This window comes from Dreissena polymorpha, chromosome 9, assembly GCF_020536995.1.
Source record: "Dreissena polymorpha isolate Duluth1 chromosome 9, UMN_Dpol_1.0, whole genome shotgun sequence".
NCBI lineage: Eukaryota > Metazoa > Mollusca > Bivalvia > Myida > Dreissenidae > Dreissena > Dreissena polymorpha.
This window is the reverse complement of record NC_068363.1, coordinates 31,510,763-31,531,228: the sequence shown is the minus strand read 5'-3', so window position 1 is coordinate 31,531,228 and position 20,466 is coordinate 31,510,763. Positions and strand designations below refer to the sequence as shown.

The window sequence follows — 20,466 nt, the reverse complement described above, 5'->3', positions numbered from 1 at the left end:
AAAAAGGGCCATAATTCCGTCAAAATGACAACCAGATTTATGCAACTTGTTCCGTACAGTCCCCTTATGATAGTTTGTGAGTGTTCCAAGTCTGAAAGCAATAGCTATGATACTTAAGCAGTAAAGCGGCCCAAAACACAAAACTTAACAAAATGTTCAATTTTTAAAGTATAAAGGGGCCAAAATTCTGTCAAAATGCCAGTCGAAGGTACATAACTTTGCCTGCACAGTCCACTTATGATAGTAAGTAAGTGTCGCAAGTATGAAAGCAATAGCTTTGATACTTTAGGAATAAAGTGGACCTAAACAGAAAACTTAACCAAATTTTCAATTTTCTAAGTATAAAAAGGGCACATAATTCTGTCAAAATGCACGCCAGAGTTATCTTACTTTGCCTTCCCAGTCCCCTACTGATAGTTAGTAAGTGTACCAAGTTTGAATGCAATAGCTTTGATACTTTATGAGAAAAGTGGACCTAAACACAAAACTTAACCGGACGCCGACGCATACGCCGACGCAGACGCCGACGCCAAGGTGATGACAATAGCTCATACTTTTTTTCAAGAAATAGATGAGCTAAAAATGGAATACTTTTTCTCATAAAATCACTGGTACTTTAATAAAGAGTAAAATGACCATTTACGATATATTGGCTGCCGTGGCTAGAGATTGGAACAGAGCATCGGTAAGCAAGTAAAGCGGGCAAGTATTTATGTTATTAATTCCCATTCTTTTTTATATAATGTATATGTTATAACTTTTTGTTGTGAAGTTAATTTCTAAGCCTTATTTGATATATGTATTAAGCAAAACTGAAGCGATATTTGTCTCCAGCAAGTTCTAGTTGCAAATTAAATTTACTCCTAGTGCATTTAATCAATCCCAAGACGGTAGCTTTTGTTGCTGTCAAAGTCGGTATTTTAATTTCAGGAATGTTGATGTAATTTGTTGAGTAAAGATATACTTTTTAAGTTGTAAATGCTTTTACAAAATTAGGATATGACCTTTTCGAAAACTGGTAGAAATATAATTTGCAATGGTCATGAAAATTAAAATCAAACATTTTACGACTACTTTACGAACAAATATTTAACATGCATTAATGATACCTTGAACACATTCCGTTATATTCGTCCAGTGACCATTTTGACATCGGCTGACTAGGATTTTGTCGTCTCGGGGACTGTATCCGGCGTCGCAAGTCAAATTTCTAGTTGCACCTTCAAACAGAGAGTCTCCTGTAACGTTCCCTTTGCTGTTGTTCTCAAAAGGAGGGCAGACTACAATAGACACCGACATGATGATGGAAAATCAAACAATAACAACTGTACAAACAAACATAGAAAGTTACATATCCCAAAGAAAGCATATATAAATTGTTTTTCTATGGGTAGAACATGATCCCAAAACTGTACCATGATAATAGACAAGAGTGTTGACATATTTTGTAATTGAATAGTTTTTATCATAAAAGCACAGGCAATATAACACAGAGTCGAAATGATCACTGTAAGCTGCATTCAGTGCTGGGGCTAGTGTTGTGAACAGAGCATAAGTGAACTATTAAAGCGGGATAATATTATTTTAATTCATTAATGGTCGGTATGTTTGGTATTTTTATATTATGTTGATATCAAGACATTTGTTTTGTTTTAACTTCTTAGTGTCATTTGAAATATGTATTAAGAACAGATCAATTAACATGATTCGATAATTGTCTCCAGCCGTTTGTAGTTGCCAAATAAATTAACGCGTAGCGCATATATTCATCCACAAAACGGTAGCTTTTGGACCTGTCTAAATAAGTGTTTTGATTATATTAAGGGAGAGGTTTACAATTTAGAGTAACAATATAATATTGAAATTGCAAATTCTTTTAGACGATCATCATCTTAACTGTTCGACAGTTGATGGAAATTTACTTGGTTATACTAATGGAAATTTAAATCATATGTAGACTTTTTAACAAACAAATATGTCAATTTCACAAATGCTACCTTTAACACATTCCGTTATATTCGTCCAATGACCATTTTGACATTGGCTGACTATGATATGGTCGTCTCGGGGACTGTATCCGGCGTCGCAAGTCAAATTTCTAGTTGCACCTTCAAACAGAGAGTCTCCTGTAACGTTCCCTTTGCTGTTGTTCTCAAAAGGAGGGCAGACTACAATAGACACCGACATGGTGATGGAAAATCAAACAATAACAACTGTACAAACAAACATAGAAAGTTACATATTCCAAAGAAAGCATATATAAATTGTTTTTCTATGGGTAGAACATGATCCCAAAACTGTACCATGATAATAGACAAGAGTGTTGACATATTTTGTAATTGAATAGTTTTTATCATAAAAGCACAGGCAATATAACACAGAGTCGAAATGATCACTGTAAGCTGCATTCAGTGCTGGGGCTAGTGTTGTGAACAGAGCATAAGTGAACTATTAAAGCGGGATAATATTATTTTAATTCATTTATGGTCGGTATGTTTGGTATTTTTATATTATGTTGATATCAAGACAATTGTTTTGTTTTAACTTCTTAGTGTCATTTGAAATATGTATTAAGAACAGATCAATTAACATGATTCGATAATTGTCTCCAGCCGTTTGTAGTTGCCAAATAAATTAACGCGTAGCGCATATATTCATCCACAAAACGGTAGCTTTTGGTCCTGTCTAAATAAGTGTTTTGATTATATTAAGGGAGAGGTTTACAATTTAGAGTAACAATATAATATTGAAATTGCAAATTCTTTTAGACGATCATCATCTTAACTGTTCGACAGTTGATGGAAATTTACTTGGTTATACTAATGGAAATTTAAATCATATGTAGACTTTTTAACAAACAAATATGTCAATTTCACAAATGCTACCTTTAACACATTCCGTTATATTCGTCCAATGACCATTTTGACATTGGCTGACTACGATAGTGTCGTCTCGAGGACTGTATCCGGTGTCGCAAGTCAAATTTCTAGTTGCACCTTCAAACAGAGAGTCCCCTGTAACGTTCCCTTTGCTGTTGTTCTCAAAAGGAGGGCAGACTACAAAAGGAACAGTTTCCAAAGACAGCATATAAACAACACTCGTGTTTTTAAAGGATGGCAATAGTCTTAAAACAGTGCTATAATGAAACTTATGTTGCCATATTCATACATTGAATACGTTGTATCAACAGCACGGATAATTTAACAAAGAGAAAAACTGACCATATTAGCCGACTGCTGGGGCTTGTGTTGAAAACAGAGCATCATTAAACTATTAAAACAGAGTAGTATTGTAAGCATTTCAGGTTGATATCTAATCTACATGATATAACAGTGTGTTTGAAAGTAATCTTATTGTCTGTGTTTTAATACATTTTAAGTTCAGATGGATTCCCATGATTCGATATTTGTCTTCAGCAGTTCCTAGTTGCAAAATAAATGTAAGCATAACGCAAAACGGTAGCTTTTGTTCCTGTCAAGGTCGATATTTTAATGAAAATAAATGTAAAGGTTAAATATATGCGTACAGATATTATATTAAAATGTAAATGCTCTAACAAAATTACGATCTGGACTTTTCGACAATTGGTGGTAATACTTCGACATGGTGATGGAAATTAAAATCAAACAATAACAACTGTACAAACAATCATAGAAAGTTACATATTCCAAAGAAAGCATATAAACAATTGTTTTTCTGTTGGTAGAACATGATCCCAAAACTGTACCATGATAATAGACAGGAGTATTGCCATATTTTGTAATTGAATAGTTTTTATCATAAAAACACAGGCAATATAACACAGAGTCGAAATGATAATTGTAAGCTGCATTCAGTGCTGGGGCTAGTGTTGTGAACAGAGCATAAGTGAACTATTAAAGCGGGATAATATTATTTTAATTCATTAATGGTCGGTATGTTTGGTATTGTTATATTAAATTGATGTCAAAACTATTTGTTTTGATTTAACTTCTTAGTGCCATTTGAAATATGTATTAAGAACAGACCGATTTACATGATTCGATAATTGTGTCCAGCAGTTTGTTGTTGCAAAATAAATAAACGCGTAGCGCATATATTCATCCAAAAAACGGTAGCTTTTGGTCCTGTCTAAATAAGTGTTTTGGTTATATTAAGGGAGAGGTTTACAATTTAGAGTAACAATATAATATTGAAGTTGCAAATTCTTTTAGACGATCACCATCTGATCTGTTCGACAGTTGATGGAAATTTAATTGGTAATAATGATTTAAATTTATATCATATATACACTTTTTAACAAACGAATGTTTAGATTTCACAAATGCTACCTCTAACACATTCCGTTATGGATGTCCAATGAGCATTTTGACATCGGCTGACTACGATATTGCCGTCTCGGGGACTGTATCCGATGTCGCAAGTCAAATTTCTAGTTGCACCTTCAACCAGAGAGTCTCCTGTAACGTTCCCTTTGCTGTTGTTCTCAAAAGGAGGGCAGTCTACAAAATGAGCAGTTCCCAAAGACAGCGTATATACAACACTTGTGTTTTCAAAGAGGGACAGTAGTCTCACAACTGTGCTATAATTGACACGTGCGTTGCCATATTTTTACTTAAATTAATTTTATCAACAGCACGGATAATTTAGCAAAGAGTTAAACTGACCATATTAGCCGACTGCTGGGGCTTGTGTTGAAAACAGAGCATCGTTAAACTATTAAAACGGACTAGTATTGTAAACATTTCAGGTTGATATCTAATCCACATGTTATTACAGTTTGTTTGAAAGTAAACTTCTTGTCTGTTTAGTAAATACATTTTAAGTTCAGATGGATTCACATGATTCGATATTTGTCTTCAGCAGTTCCTAGTTGCAAAATAATTGTAAGCATAGCGGTAGGTTTTGTTTCTGTCAAGGTCGTTGTTTTAATAAATATAATTGTAAAGGTTGAATATATGAGTACGTATATTATATTCAAAATGTAAATGCTCTAACAAAATTACACTCTGGCCTTTTCGACAACTGGTGGTAATACTTTGACATGGTGATGGAAATTAAAATAAAACAATACCAACTGTACAAAAACATTTAATTTTATAAGTGATACCTTTAATACATTCCGTTTTTTTTGTCCATTGGCCATTTTGACAAAGACTCAATACAGCATTGCTGTCTCGGGGACTGTATCCGGGATTGCAAGTCAAATTTCTAGTTGCACCTTCGAACAGAGTGTCTCCTTCAACTTTCCCGTTGTTGATGTTCTCAAAAGTAGGGCACACTACAAATGAACAATTTCCAAAGACAGCGAATAAAAAAATCAAAAGAGGGCAATTATCTAGAAATATGTCTTAATTGGAATGTGCGTTGAAATATTTTAGAAATGAATAATTTATCATAAAGACACACACAATTTAACCAATAGTAAAATGACCATATTAGCGGCATAAAGTGCTTAGGTTAATGTAGGGAACAGAGCATCGGTATGCTATTTAAGCCGAATGGTATTATTTGAATGTATTTATGGTCGGCATTTGATATATAATTAAAATGTTTTCACTATTTTGTAAGATCACTTTTATAGGCTTGTGTGAACTATGTACACAAGGAATAGGCTGATGCGATATTTGTCTTAATCAGTTTCTAGTTTCGTAATAAACAACGCGTTGCGCATTTACTCAACCCCAAAACGGTATCTTTTGTTCCTGTCAAAATCAGTGTTTACTTAAATGAATGTAAAGGTTTAATAATTTGCGTAACGATATAATATTTAAGTTGCAAATGCTTTTAGAAGATTATGATCGGACCTCTTCATCAAATAGTGGAAATTTACTTGGTCATGGTGAAGGAAATTCAAATAAAAAATTCACTTTCATAAAATTAAAAACCTAACATTCACAAATGATACCTATAGCACACTCCGTAATTTTCGTCCATTGGCTATTTTTACATTGGCTCACAACGTTATTTCTGTCTCGAGGACTGTATCCGGGGTGGCAGGTCAAATTCTTAGTGGCACCTTCAAGCAGAGATTCTCCAACCACTTTCCCGTTCTTTTTGTTCTCGAACGGAGGGCACACTATAACGGAACAGTTTCCATAGACAGCAAAGTTTTGTTTAAAATTTTAAAGGTACTGATTTCAAACATATTCCTACATTAAGACGTGTTTAGCCATATTATAATTTGAATACTTTTATTTACACAACCACAAACAGAAATAATCATTCAATGTGTGTTTACAATGAAGGATGGTGTGGGTTACATAATATTAGTAGCTATTACAGCGGACCAATATTGTATATGCAATCGTTTTCAGTATAGTTTATGTTATGTGTATGTTCTAAATCTCTGTTTTAAGTTTATTTCTTAATCTGATTTAGCATATGTAAAAAGTACAAATGGATAAACAGAATTGGGCGTGGGTCTCAAGCACTAAACACTACTGGTATGTTGTCACAATATGGTCTTCATTATTTCCGAAATAATCTATTCATTAATTCTTCTTCTTTTATGACACGATTTAAACGTATAATATAAATTACTTTCAAATTATTGCAACATGCATGTGTGTATGTATTGTTTAACATGTTTAAAACTATAAGGGAAATATGTTCCTTTGTACTGGAGACAAATACTTGCATTTATTGAATATTTACATATTTGCAATGTGAATGAGTTGATATAATGATAATTAGTTGGGATATACTGATCGATTATATAAACATTTCGGAACGTTTAATATTAGTTCATTTATAATGTTTATTTGTAAAATATGTCGTTTTTTCGACTATTGGAATTTTCACATCTGACAATTGCTATTTGGTTTCACGAGGACTATAGCATCCTTTGAAGGTCAATTATGTAGTGTTTGTTTACGCAGTTATAGAGTCGGTTGGAATCACCTTTCAATGAACATGTGCATTACCTTTATACTGTACCATTAGATAACGCTGGTACATGTGTGATGAAAAACAATATCTTAATATATCAATATCTGTGAGCCATTGTTTGTAGCTTGATTGGTTAGATGTTACTAAAAACGGCCGCTGCAAAATTTTGTATTTCAGCATATAAATGGACAACCTGTTTGCCATATATATATCAAGTTTTATTGCACAGAGCTAAAATACCACAAAACATTTACCGAATGTATCTCATTTGCTTAATAAATGAAATATACCATCTGTGCGACACATTTCTGAAAATATTGACGATAACTCACATTTTTGCGAAGTTTTCGTAGAATCAGATGGAGTCTGGTAACCACATTTTTTCTTGACCTTTATTAATAAAAAACACAAATGTTAACATAAAACTAAAATTATCATAATTAAAAACATACACAAGTTTGCATTTCAATTTCATACATTTACACTTTTTAATAAACCATTACAATTAAAATCAACGCTTTCACTATTTTTATTAGTTAGCAACGCAGTACTACAGACAATTATTAAAACAATGTATAGCAAACGGCTCTATGACTTATTGCTTAAACGATGTGGCATCAAGATTACTTAAAATATAGGAAACAGTAAACAACGAATTAATTTATTTAAAAACAAAATATGTGTTCATCAGAAACACAATGCCCCCTATTGCGCCGCTTTGAAAAAAATAATTAACCTTTGACCTTGAAGAATGACCTTGACCTTGAATTTCCACCAACCAAAATGTGGAGCTTCATGAGAACGACACTTTGAAAAAAAAAATGTTTCGACTATTGACCTTGAAGGATGACCTTGACCTTGAACTTCCACCACTCAAAATGTGAAGCTTCATGATAACGCCGCTTTGAAAAAAAATTGACCTTTGACCTTGAACGATGACCTTGAACTTGAAGGATGACCTTGACCTTGAACTTCCACCACTCAAAATGTGCAGCTTCTGTGAACGACGCTTTGAAAAAAAATTGACCTTTGACTTTGAAGGATGACCTTGACCTTGAACTTCCACCACTCAAAATGTGCAGCTTCATGAGATACACATGCATGCAAAATATCAAGCTGCTATCTTCAATATTGAAGATGTTGTGGCCGATGTTAAAGTTTTCGGACGGACAGACGCCATATATTTGACATTTTACCTTGAAGGATGACCTTGACCTTAACCTTTTACCACTCAAAATGTTCAGCTCCATGAGGTACACACGCATGCCAAATATCAAGTTTCTATCTTCAATAATGCAAAAGTTATGGCAAACGTTAAAGCTTTTTTTCGGACGGACGGACAGACTGACATACACACACACACATACTGACATACTGACATACTGACTGATGGACAGTTCAACTGCATTATGCCACCCTACCGGGGGCATAAAAAATTTACTTATTTTAATATTGAAATTATAGTAATGTTCAACATCATCATGTTATTGTTATATTCGTTGATTAATTATTAAAAAAATAATTAATCACTGATTATTAATTGATTATTCAAAATTAATCGATTAAAAATGATTAAATTAGTATATAACATTTTATTGATCGGTGTCAAATGATTTACAAACATTGGATTGTGATTATTTGTTAAAATGTAATCAATATTTTAAATAATTACGAAAAGGAATATTTTGTAGTAATTGTAAAGATTGGCAAAAGTGATTTGTAATCTATCAATACTTCCAGACATACTGGTATTGCTGGTTGCAAAACGTAATCAAAGGGGCTTGGGGTACATTTAACTGTACTTTAATATCAAACGATAAATAAATTTAAAACTGCTACATAACTTCCATTAGATAACTGTGCAGTATTGGCTACAAAGCTAGAGGAGTATGAATCGTAAGTATCATTTGGAGGCATACCTAAAGATTAACTATAAATGTTTGAAGCTTTACAACTGATGTAAAATATGCTAAATTTGAATACACCGGAGTTTATGATTAATCCTTACCTAGTGGGTTAAAGATAATTTACATTATGAACTTTTATCCCTATACACCTGTGCTGAAAAGGCTGGTCTATTAACCAATTTTCTAAGAATATCATAATTGTTTGGAAATGATATGAGCTGCGGCAAAGTTTTTACAAATTACCAAATCATATTCGGTCTTCCAATTATTCCTAGAAACATTTATTATGGAAATTAGACGAAAAACTGTGTAGTTCTCATCATATAGCTCACTTCACAAGGGAAATATAATTTCATTAAAGAAAGTGATCGACTTCAAACATCGGTAAATGAAACTTTGAAGACCAATTTATTGATCTACACAATGAAATAGAAAATGTACGGTAATAATAATTAAAAGGGACTCTTATTCGTTATATAGCTAAATTGATAGAAGATGGGGAAAACCATTTACATTCTTGTCCTCACTTGAATCGAACCATTATGGCTGAATGGGTCAAGTTCCCCACGGGTACTACTTCCCCGAACCCTGGGTACTTTGAAGTATACTTCACCGTACACCGATTTTCCAATAATACTTTTGGGTACCCCGGTATACTTACAGGTACTCCATCTTTCCTAATAAAAAAAGTTCGTACCCAAAATTTGTCATACCCATTTTTTTCCAGCCCTAAAGATATCCGGATTGAAAACATGAATTACGACCCCAAAATGAAATATTTTTAAACTGTTTGTCCTGGATATTAAACGGTATATGTGCCATTGTCAGACATGATATAGGCATCAATCGAATAAACAGCAGAGTTTCAGTTTCAGTCGATAATAGTACTATCAAAATTTGTGCAACGTGTCATTATAATTATGTTCGATTCTTTCGTTGAAATGTGGCATCCATTTTATTGCTCCACGTAGGCTAAAACTTAATGTAAACGCCATTTTGTTCAGTTTAAGCCGCGTGATCCGATTCTTTTCAGATATGAAAAATCGGCCCGGCAAAGCGGGTCGCTATAATTTATATTGGCACGTTAGATACGAATAACGGCCCGCTTACAACGCTATTGTATTATTATTTATAGTAACGATATGTAATATTCATTAATATTACACAATGCAATGCAGCACTAAATTAACTTTCTGACTTGCAATATATTACAGATAAAAGATATACATACTTACAACTTAATTTATGTACCCATCAAATATATGTAATTAAAATTATCTGTATATAACATGCTTGTATGTGTATATGTAATATTTTACCGAGGAAATACAATTATGCGCGCACACACACTATCAGTTTGTCGTTAGAGTTTTTTGTATATTTGCCTTTTGCTTTCGTGTTTGGAAATATGTTTTGATGTTCTAAATCTAATAGTAGTTTCGTTATTTATGTTATAGTTCTTAATGTTGGTTATTGGTGGGGCTATTCCCGATTAGGTTGATATTAATGATGTTTTTATTTGAATTGAGTGATTGCTGCAACTTGTTTTAATATATGATTATAAAAGCGTTAAATACTATGTTAATTTAGTTTTAAACGCTAAAATATTGCATGTAAAATAGTCGTGACAAGTCAGTTTTCTTTATCTGCAAATCCATAAATAACAATTAACACGAATGTAATAACATATAAGGGACTCTATGCCATATTATAAAAATAATGCATCAATGAATTACATAGATTTTAAGAACCAGATTGTAAACAAATCGAGACTCTTCGGTTCGTTCACAATTTAACCATGGTCTCATACTATTAAACCAATACAAATATTCGTTTTTTGAACTGCCGAAGAAAGTAATACATTCACACATTTTTGTCGCGTAACGGTTCTTCCAAGATGGAGAGCGAACTGTATTGTCAACGTAATATCAATACTGGTCCTTTTAATGCGTGAAACGATCACGCCTCTGACCAAAAATCGCGTTTGTGTAATTTTACTTCTAAATCCAATAAACTTTTACTTAAGAAATCTAATATAAATGAAATTGGTTGTATTCACATCAGTTTTGATCTGGTTTAATTGCTAATCAACCGAAGTAAAATAGAATTTTGTTCTTAGTCGAAATAATGATAGCAATCAGCCGACCAATCTCGCCATGAATTCTTATGCTGATGTTTTAGATTTTAGATAGTGTGGGGGATTTTCACAGTGTGGGGGATTTTCACAACTTAAGCTATTTAATCCTACGACAGTCCTACGACAGTCGGATTGGTTTCAGCAAATTGCTGGCCAGATTAGAAAATATTGACGAAAATCAGCGTGAATTTGACACAATAACCCTTAAATCAATAACAATCACTTGGCGGTTAAGCTGTCATAAAAAGAAGCGCAAGTAAATCGAAACAAGTCAGTGCTTTCTGTCTGAGAAGTACGAAAACATGTTCAACATTTCCGACTCCAGAAACAACAAAATTGCAAACGTAAAAGTGCATATAAAAAAATCGGTTCCTGTAAATCATGATCTTAAGCAAACTAAAACCTTTTTAAAAGAAGATATCTTAAAAGTCGGGAGAATTTCCAAATAACTACCTAAATAAACGTTTATATCAACTAGCGGAAATAGCACTATCGATTATGTATAATTACATAAAAAATACCCTTTATTACTTATTGTATAGTTTATGATAGTTGATGTGTACACCACATGTGCATGTTCAGATATATTTAAACTTTGTCGTTAATAAGCCAGTGTGTTCGAATGAGAGAGTCAATCTCAGAGAACTTAGTTGGCCCAACGATGAATAAAAGCACAATCTGTTCATATGCAACTTCTGAAGTAAAAAATTCGGCATAATTGTTCATAATATCACGTGAAATAATAAGAATAAAAATGCAAGTGGAGAACAATGTCCAAATGTATCTTCGTTTTTCTTCGCTTTTAACCAAGTATTTTAAATCAAATTTATTATCGTTAGTACAAAAATATTAATTAAATTTAAACGTCTCTGTAAACAATATTACACGACTGGCTGCTGGAACAGTTTTATAAATAAATTTCTACCAAATCATATAAATGGAATAAAAATACGCAGCAATTTAACTCTGAAAGGTACCTTTTCAAACGCCGTCGCCTTTTTGTCAGGGTTTCCAGTTTCAATTTTTACCGATGCGCATAAAGTACAATTTCTTTCAAGTTCATTGAATAACAATCCGTGACAATCGTCCGTGCAATCCCTCATGCAAGTTGTCACATCTGTTGTTCTTACAAATTTTAACACTACATGACAAGACAAGTCCTTCCTCATTTCGAACCTTGTACAATCGGAGCATGGGTCTTGTTGACCTGTGGTCAAGTGATCCACAAAAATAAAAGTTATGCAGTAAACAATAAGACATTTCAAAAGAAATGTCATATCCATGTTTGTTGCCTATTCAATCCTGCATCTTCTTACTTCGTAGACATTCCAGTGCGACGTGCTTTCACAAACTGATCATCATATACTTAGACGCATAACATTCCCCTGGTTTGGGAAATTATGCTTCCGCCAAAGTAGTTCTGCGTAGGAATGAACATGTTAATAATGAAAGAAAACTCGTTTTTTTATTGTGTGTTTAAAACGGAATGTCGTTTACAGAAATGTTATTTCATTATGTTTAAATGTGATTTTGAATCTCTTTTAAGATTGATAAAGATTGTCAGAAGCACGATTACCTGACCTGCTTTCGCTTTCACTTTTTAGGTGTAAAAGAAGTGCTACCCACAATTCCTTTCGCGTTAGCACACAGGTCAGTAAGACCGTTGTGTACACAATGATAAGAGCGGTTTTGATATGTATGGTTGCCTGTTTCTGCCGGGACGTTTCGGGAGAGTTGACTAAGTTGAATGGCTTGAAACGATAATACGACAGCGGCTCACGTAACAAATTTATCGCAAATGCAAGCAGAGTAATTGTTTTGGCGAGGCAGTTTTATAATTGACCTTTTGAACAATTTAATGTTTGTATCTTCGTTAATAATGTGTTGGCTAATCGTTAAAGATGAATATTACTATTTTTTCGAAGTATCTAAATTTTCGTACGTCCTCGTTTTATTTATTTTGTGAGACTCTTATTTTTCGGACACCTAGATGTTCACCTTATATTAATGACTCTCAATTTTCAAACAGTAACATTTTTAGCATAATTAATCTTATTTGCGTTAATCTTATCATACACCAAACATATGTTTTAACAACCAGATAATGGGAATTAATGGGAACATTTATACGAGGAATCTGTATACCATAAGATTGGCTTGCTTTGTGTCAATAGGCATGTATATTTGTAAGTATTAATGGATTTGAAATTAAATTTGTTAGGAAATCACTAAAATCGGCTTAATTCATATATTTTGTGTGTTTACACAATTACGAGAATAATTGTTTGCTTTCATTTAGTACCAATGATATTCTCGATGCTATTCAACGCTATTGTTTTATTGGTGTATGCTTGTAACAACAATATGAATTTAGTTTTCTACGACAACAAACTCCCTTTCGAATTTTGAAGTTTGACCAATTGGATGTTGTATAGTATTTGGATGCGTTATAGTATATTATTCAATAATAGTTAAGGTAATCATAATAAGCAATAGTTAAGTATATATTAGCTAAATTTTAATGATAAAAGGTTCATACCACTGTGGATTAAATAGCAGGCAGGTATTTTACTCGATGTTCAAATTGCAACATTCATTATCTTTTAGTAATTTAAACAATTAAATAAGTGGTATTTACAAACACGCGTTGTCATGTCGGCAAGTGACATGGGGATACCTAAACATTGATGAAGGGCGTATTTTATTCATCACAATGTGCAGAAAACCAAAACAAAGTTTTTTAAGTGCGGTCGAAAAATAATGACGGTACCTACTACTTCATTATATGAATAACCTGTATGACGGTATCTCAACGACTCCGTAATGTTCAGCTTTAGAATAAATACACAATAACGAATGAAAGGGAGCGGTTTAGACTTTCAGTACTGCCGTCAATACATTTCAATACATTCATGAATTATTCGTTATAGTGTTTGGTCTCAGCCGACTTGTTTCTACTTCATCATTGTCATGTTAACGCGTATATTATTCTTCAGACAAAAGTGTCAAAAGGTATGATTCATGTTCCACCTATGAATTCGTAATGAAGCTCTTAAAAGGCAGACCAGGTTCTAATTGTTTTGAAAGCCAATATGATAGTAATGCCCGGCACAATACAACTTTTGTTCTATAGTATTATGTTATAAATTGCATTGAAAAAAAGACAAAAGGTATTATGCAAAACTAGTTGCCAATATTGTCTCAAAAGTGGACAAATGTTATATTTAAACAGAACATTGTGAACATGTTATTCACAAAAGCACGTTGGGTAGTTCAATAGTATTAAAGCTTGAAACCCGATGACTCAGAACCACGTTATAGAAAACAAAAGAAAAAATATATGTGCCGTGCTCTGTGAAAAGGGGGTTTACTGCATGATCGTAGTGTCGTTCATGATTAGCATGTGCAGCCCACACAGGCTAATCAGGGACGACACTTTCCACTTTTATGGTATGTTTCGTTTACGGAAAGTCTCTGCTCATCAAAAATCCAGTTTAGGCAGAAAGTGTTGTCCCTGATACATAAAAGTTGACACTCACGGGCAAAATCCCTCTATGAAATGTGTTGTAATTAACATTTTAAAGGGGCCTTTTCATGTTTTGGTAAATTGACAAAATTAAAAAACGTTGTTTCAGATTCACAAAGTTTCGTTTTAGTTATGATATTTGTGAGGAAATGGTAATATTGAACATTAACCATGCTCTAAAATATCCATTATATGCATCTTTTGACGATTTGAAAACCTGAAAAATATAAATCGTTGCAACGCGTAACGATTGAATAATTTGGACAGTTCTGTTGTTGTCGTTTTATTTTGGCAAACTACGAGGATTGCTGATATAAGTAAAAAATGCATTCGGACATAGCATAAGCACGGATGGTCGAATGGTCTAAACGGGAAACTTTTTACTCCAGGACTCCAGGGGTCAGTGGTTCGAGTCCAGTTGCGGGTTACTTTTTTGTTACTTTTTTAAATTGTATTCTATTTTTTACTGGAGATTTTTAGGTCCCATGTTTAAATTTATCAATATAAAGCATTTAATGACAAGCTTCAATACATACCAAAATCTGTGAAAACGCCCCTTTAATATTTTATTTACTGGAAATGCAAATTGTTTTCCATTAACCTATTTATCATAAAATGTTCAGTGAGGTTCTATAGAGTTATACAAATATTATAATCGAACTCGTCCATAACATTAAAATGTAATGCTTGTTGCTGTCAACAAATACAAAACCGGATAGAGATTTACATGCAAACAGTATCGATTTAGCGGACATTGGACATTGATTGATGACACAAGTGTTTGGATTCAGTTAAGTAGATCACTCTATAACATGGCAATAAGTGTTCATGCGCAATAGGCCTACATAGTAAAATAAAATTGTCAGTTTAAATGCCTCACAAATTTGCATAGAAGGTTTTTTTAAGATGAGATTTATATGAAGTCTCCCAAAATAATAGAATGACAAGACCCTTAAATAGCAGATGAATCAAAATAAGTATATCTTTAGTCTGGTATCTTCGCATTTTTCTCACTGTAGCGGATATATAGAAAATAACAGGTTACTGCCTGATCTTTTTGTAATAAATCAGGTAATGCTTAGAATAATAGAACGGCGAGGCTTGCCGAGCCGTTATTTTATTCGCGCCGAGCCTGATATATTACAAAAAGATCAGGTAGTATTACAACAAGATCAGGTTGTAACCTGTTTTTCTGTTTATCATACCTCTACGTCCCCGATTTTAAAGAAAAAAAATCGCTACAAAGCTGCTGTTTTAGCGGGAAAGAATATGACTTTTGTCGTTTGATAGTAATGACGTCATGGGCAAGCGCGCTTCATTTTGTAAAAAATGTTTTTGCTGTTTTTGTTGCATTTTGTGTTCAAAATATATTACATCTTGGTATCAAAGTGTTTCTTTTGTTGAATCTGATTCGATTTAACTAAAGAATATCGCTTTATAGTTGATTCCGAGTAATATGACCATCCTCCACACATGACTGATATAAGAACTTCCTGTTGACCATGATATAAAGAGAATAACAGGTTACTGTCCCATCGTTTTGTAATATATCAGGCGAGGCTAAGAATAATATAACGGCGAGGCTTGCCGAGCCGTTATTTCATTCATGCCGAGCCTAATATATTACAAAACGATGGGACAGTAACCTATTTTTCTGTTTATCATACCACATTTTCCTTAAAATCTGCAAAATAATCCATATTATATTTAAAATGTACGGATCCCCGCTGATTTTGCTGATCCGGCTTTAACACGTTGACATACATGTAGCAACGGCGTTCTAAAAGACGACGCGAATAATCGCTTATTTTAAACATCGCATAGAGAAAAAAAAGTTGTTTGCACTACGAATGAGAAGAGCAGACCCGCATTTATTCTAAACGTCTTGAATTAGAGATCAGGATGGGACTGCAGCGACAAATTTAATCGAAGAACACACTTCACCAAATAGAATGCAGACGCCATTTTGGACATTATTTTGAAAATGACATTTTGATGATGGTGTCAAAATTGACATAAGCGTGTTAAATCCTTCGTTCAAATAGTTGAGGATTAGCATACAGTTATCATTTGTCTTGACTTTCTGTGCAACATTTGCGAGTGCAATGACTATATCGATATTTAAGATTTATTGTCTCATTGATGACGTCATTTAAAAAAATTAACGTTTTTGTGCTTTATGACTTCAAAATTGATTAAAATATGTACGTTCTTGGTATCAAAGTGTTTTGTTGAACATGATTCATGTTGATAGAAATTGTTGACTTTATTACAAATCCCACGTTACTCCAGACATTGACATATATAAGAACTTCCTGTCAACCATGATATAAAAAATATATCAGGTAACGTTATATCAGGCCGATATCAATGTTGTGGTATGATACAAAAATATATAATAAGGCAACGTTATATCAGGCAGATATCAATGCGTTGTTATGATAAGTGTGTCGTTCTTTTGCATGGTATAGTATTCTTTTGCATTGGAAGGTTGGAGACCTTCTTAAAAATCTCCAACAAAACAGAACGCTATGCCAGAAATCAGCCACCTTTTTGAACAACGCGATCTTTGACCATTGCAAATAGTTTTGTCCCAATGTATTGCTTAATTCACTAATTTTGCAACATTTTGCGTCAGGCGGCGATTAAAATATCATCAGATGCAGTAAGTCCGATGCCCGGGTCCAGAATAGGTCTCGCTAGCAACATCCTACATTACGGACTCCAGCTCAGTAGTAAGTTTACACCTATTTATTTTAACTCGATTGCATCGAAAGCCTCCTGCTTATTAAAACGCTCTCGAGTCCGTTTCCTTGGCCAAGAACCAGTACTTGGTTTCTTTGGGGAAATCTAAAGAACGCTCCCATAGTGGGGATTGAACCCAGGACCAACCGGGCGCAACGCAGACACCTTATCCATTACACCACGGCAACCTCCAGTCAAGGGTTGAGTATATAACACCGGAAAGGTGACCATTCCTGTGAAATGAACAGAGTAGAAACATGAATGGCCGTGTTTAAAACATTGTGGACCACGTTTCAAAGACCCTAGTTGACCTTGAGATCTCAGTGTTTTATCACTGGTTAACCATGTTTTATGCCTTGATGTTTGGCCGCTTTCATGACCATTTTCGATCATTTTCTTTATAAAGACTACGGTTAATCTCGGTTTATGGTAATAACATGTTAGCATGTTTCGTACACAGCGTGGTTTGGTGGTTTCAACCATGGTTTTATAATGATTATAACCATGATAATTGATTGGATTATATGATTATATGTTCATGGTATGGTTAATTTATATCCTCGATAGTAGTTAACCACGGTCCGACCATGAATATAATGATAAGTTGTGCCCCATGGTTTTGTAAATAGCCATGTAAATCGTGTATTATAGGCTTCCCTAATACTATGGTCAACCATGATTTGATTTCGTTCTTTTAAATTAGCTTCTTCAAGAATGTTCATAGTTCATAAGTCTGAAGCAAGTTCTCTTTTCTCATGTCAATTTATAAACAACCAAGATACTTCCTATACAGGTGGTGGTGGTGGTGGTGGTGGTGGTGGTGGTGGTGGTGGAGGTGGTGGTGGTGGTGGTGGTGGTGGAGGTGGTGGTGGTGGAGGTGGTGGTGGTTGAGGTGTGGTGGTGGTGGTGGTGGTGTGGTGGTGGAGGTGGTGGTGGTGGTGGTGGTGGTGGTGGTGGGGTGGTGGTGGGAGGTGGTGGAGGTGGTGGTGGTGGTGGAGGTGGTGGTGGGTGGTGGTGGTGGTGGTGGAGGTGGTTGGTTGGGGTGGTGGTAGGTGGTGGTGGTGGTGGTGGTGGCTGGAGGTGTGGTGGTGTGGTGGTGGTGGTGTGGTGGTGGTGGTGGTGGTGGTGGTGGTGGGGGTGGTGGTGGTGGTGTGGTGGCTGGTGGGGAGGTGGTGGTGGTGGTGGTGGTGTGGCTTGTGTGGGTGGTGGGTGGGATGGTGGTGGTGTGTGGTGGTGGGGTGGTGGGTGGTGGTGGTGGTGGTGGTATGGTGGTGGTGGTAGGTGGTGGTGGTGTGGTGGTGCGTGTGGTGGTGGTTGGTGGTGGTGGTGGGTGCTTGGTGGTGGTGGTGTGGTGGTGGTGGTGGTGTTGGTGGTGTGTGGTGGTTGTGGTGGTGGTGTGGGTGGTGGTGGTGGTGGTGGTGGTGGTGGTGGTGGTGGTGGCGGCGGCTGTGGTAGCGGTGGCGGTGACATGACACTTCTTTCATCTGAGGTTAGAACAAGTTAACACCATAAGCACTCTCCAATACAATTTGAGCAGGTAATACTATACAAATGCCTTAAAAATTGTCAAACAACAATGGTGGGACCAATTAAAATAATATCTCTCATATATTTAATTTTCAAAAGAAGACAACACACGTACACTTGATTGTGACGTTAACACTAATTAACTACATGTTAACTATTACAGAACATGTGTTTTATTATGACTTACACGATGTACATCGTCAGTATAACAAAACAAACCATAATTAAGAAGATTTTAAAACAATAACTTCAAGAAATGGCCAGCGAATTTCCGCGATACGTTTGCAAAACTCTTTATTATCAGATATGGTGAGACTGTGTCTAACAGCAACTCAACATAACACAACTGAAAAGGGTATTTTGTGAATCGCAATTATGGATATTATGGGTAAATGGAGCGGCGTGACCTAGTTGTGTATCAATGAAAGTTCTAGAAAGTGTACGAATAATTAACGAATGCGTTGACGTCATTGTGTTCCATTATGTTAGAGTTCATTTCATTAAAAACAATTGAACAAACCAATAACCGCTGATGTTGCCTAGCAAGGTGAAAATATTTACAATCGTGTATAATGACAAATGAAAACTTTGACAGACGATCTCTCTATTTGTTAACCAAGTTCATTCAATATAAATGAATTTCATATACACAAAATAATATATATTACAAACTGCCTCTATATCGATGAAAACACAAACCTTATAGTTTTTGTTCAGGATACAATGTCTCAATGTGACGCTCATGTTAAATTATTAAAACAATTGATAAAGCTTGTCAGCATTAATCTTCTCTTTGTATAGCATCACGTGTCTACTTGGAAAATATCTATTATTCGTATACGGTTAATGACGTAAAAGAGTTTGTTTACAAATGTCCTTATTAGTGACCAAGGTCATTCAATATATAAATTTAAAGTAACATTACAACTCAAAATCAGCGAAAATTTCATTCAATTTTTCGTAAAATAAACATAACCAATTAAAAATCAGTGTTCCTTTTGGCAATTGCCGAAATTTCAACGCCAGTTGTGGTCTGGCAAAATAGATGTTTGTAGATACAAAATGATCATTTTTATTATTGTTTTGCATATTTAATTCCATTTTAATTTCCCGCAACGATATCTATTCATACGACAGTGTTTCGTGTGTCGTAACCAATTAAAAATCAGTGTTCCTTTTGGCGATTGCCGAAATTTCAACGCCAGTTGTGGTCTGGCAAAATAGATGTTTATAGATACAAAATGATCATTTTTATTATTGTTTTGCATATTTAATTCCATTTTAATTTCCCGCAACGATATCTATTCATACGACACATGAACACTAACGTGTGTCGTATGAATAGATATATTCGCGGGAGATTAAAATGGAATTAATTCTGTTACAAATAAATAAAAACAAGCATTTTGTAGCTACAATAATCTATGTAATCATACCACATCTAGCGCTTAAATTGTGGCTTTTGCCATAAGGCACACTGAGTGTTTAGGTGTTAACTTTATTTTACGAAATACTTAACGAAATATGTGTTGATTTTGAGCGTTATGGAGACTTTAACAACAAAACTATATTATTTGGAAAAGTTTAATATCTTTATAAGAGAAATAGTAAAAAATAAAGTAAACAGTGTGCCAGTCACGGGTTTCTAATCCAGAACTTGTATGCGTACAAGCACTACCGCTTCCGCGTAGCAGATCAGACTTTCAATTGGCAATTCCCAGAAAACACATATCAGCTGAAATCATAAAAAAGCT

General features: G+C 34.5%; 1 protein-coding gene across 1 annotated transcript in view; it reads right to left on the bottom strand.

Moving 5' to 3' along the window:
• The window catches only part of LOC127845723 (ryncolin-2-like), a 265,737-nt gene that overhangs the window by 10,354 nt on the left and 234,917 nt on the right, over positions 1–20,466 (bottom strand). Inside the window, exons 2-9 of the mRNA XM_052376823.1 lie at positions 11,892–12,012; positions 7,203–7,260; positions 5,888–6,058; positions 5,090–5,260; positions 4,311–4,481; positions 2,886–3,056; positions 1,998–2,168; positions 1,110–1,280 (exon numbers count right to left, since the gene is read on the bottom strand). Coding sequence (XP_052232783.1) covers positions 1,110–1,280; positions 1,998–2,168; positions 2,886–3,056; positions 4,311–4,481; positions 5,090–5,260; positions 5,888–6,058; positions 7,203–7,260; positions 11,892–12,012 — 1,205 coding nt within the window. The remainder of the gene's footprint in view (positions 1–1,109; positions 1,281–1,997; positions 2,169–2,885; positions 3,057–4,310; positions 4,482–5,089; positions 5,261–5,887; positions 6,059–7,202; positions 7,261–11,891; positions 12,013–20,466) is intronic.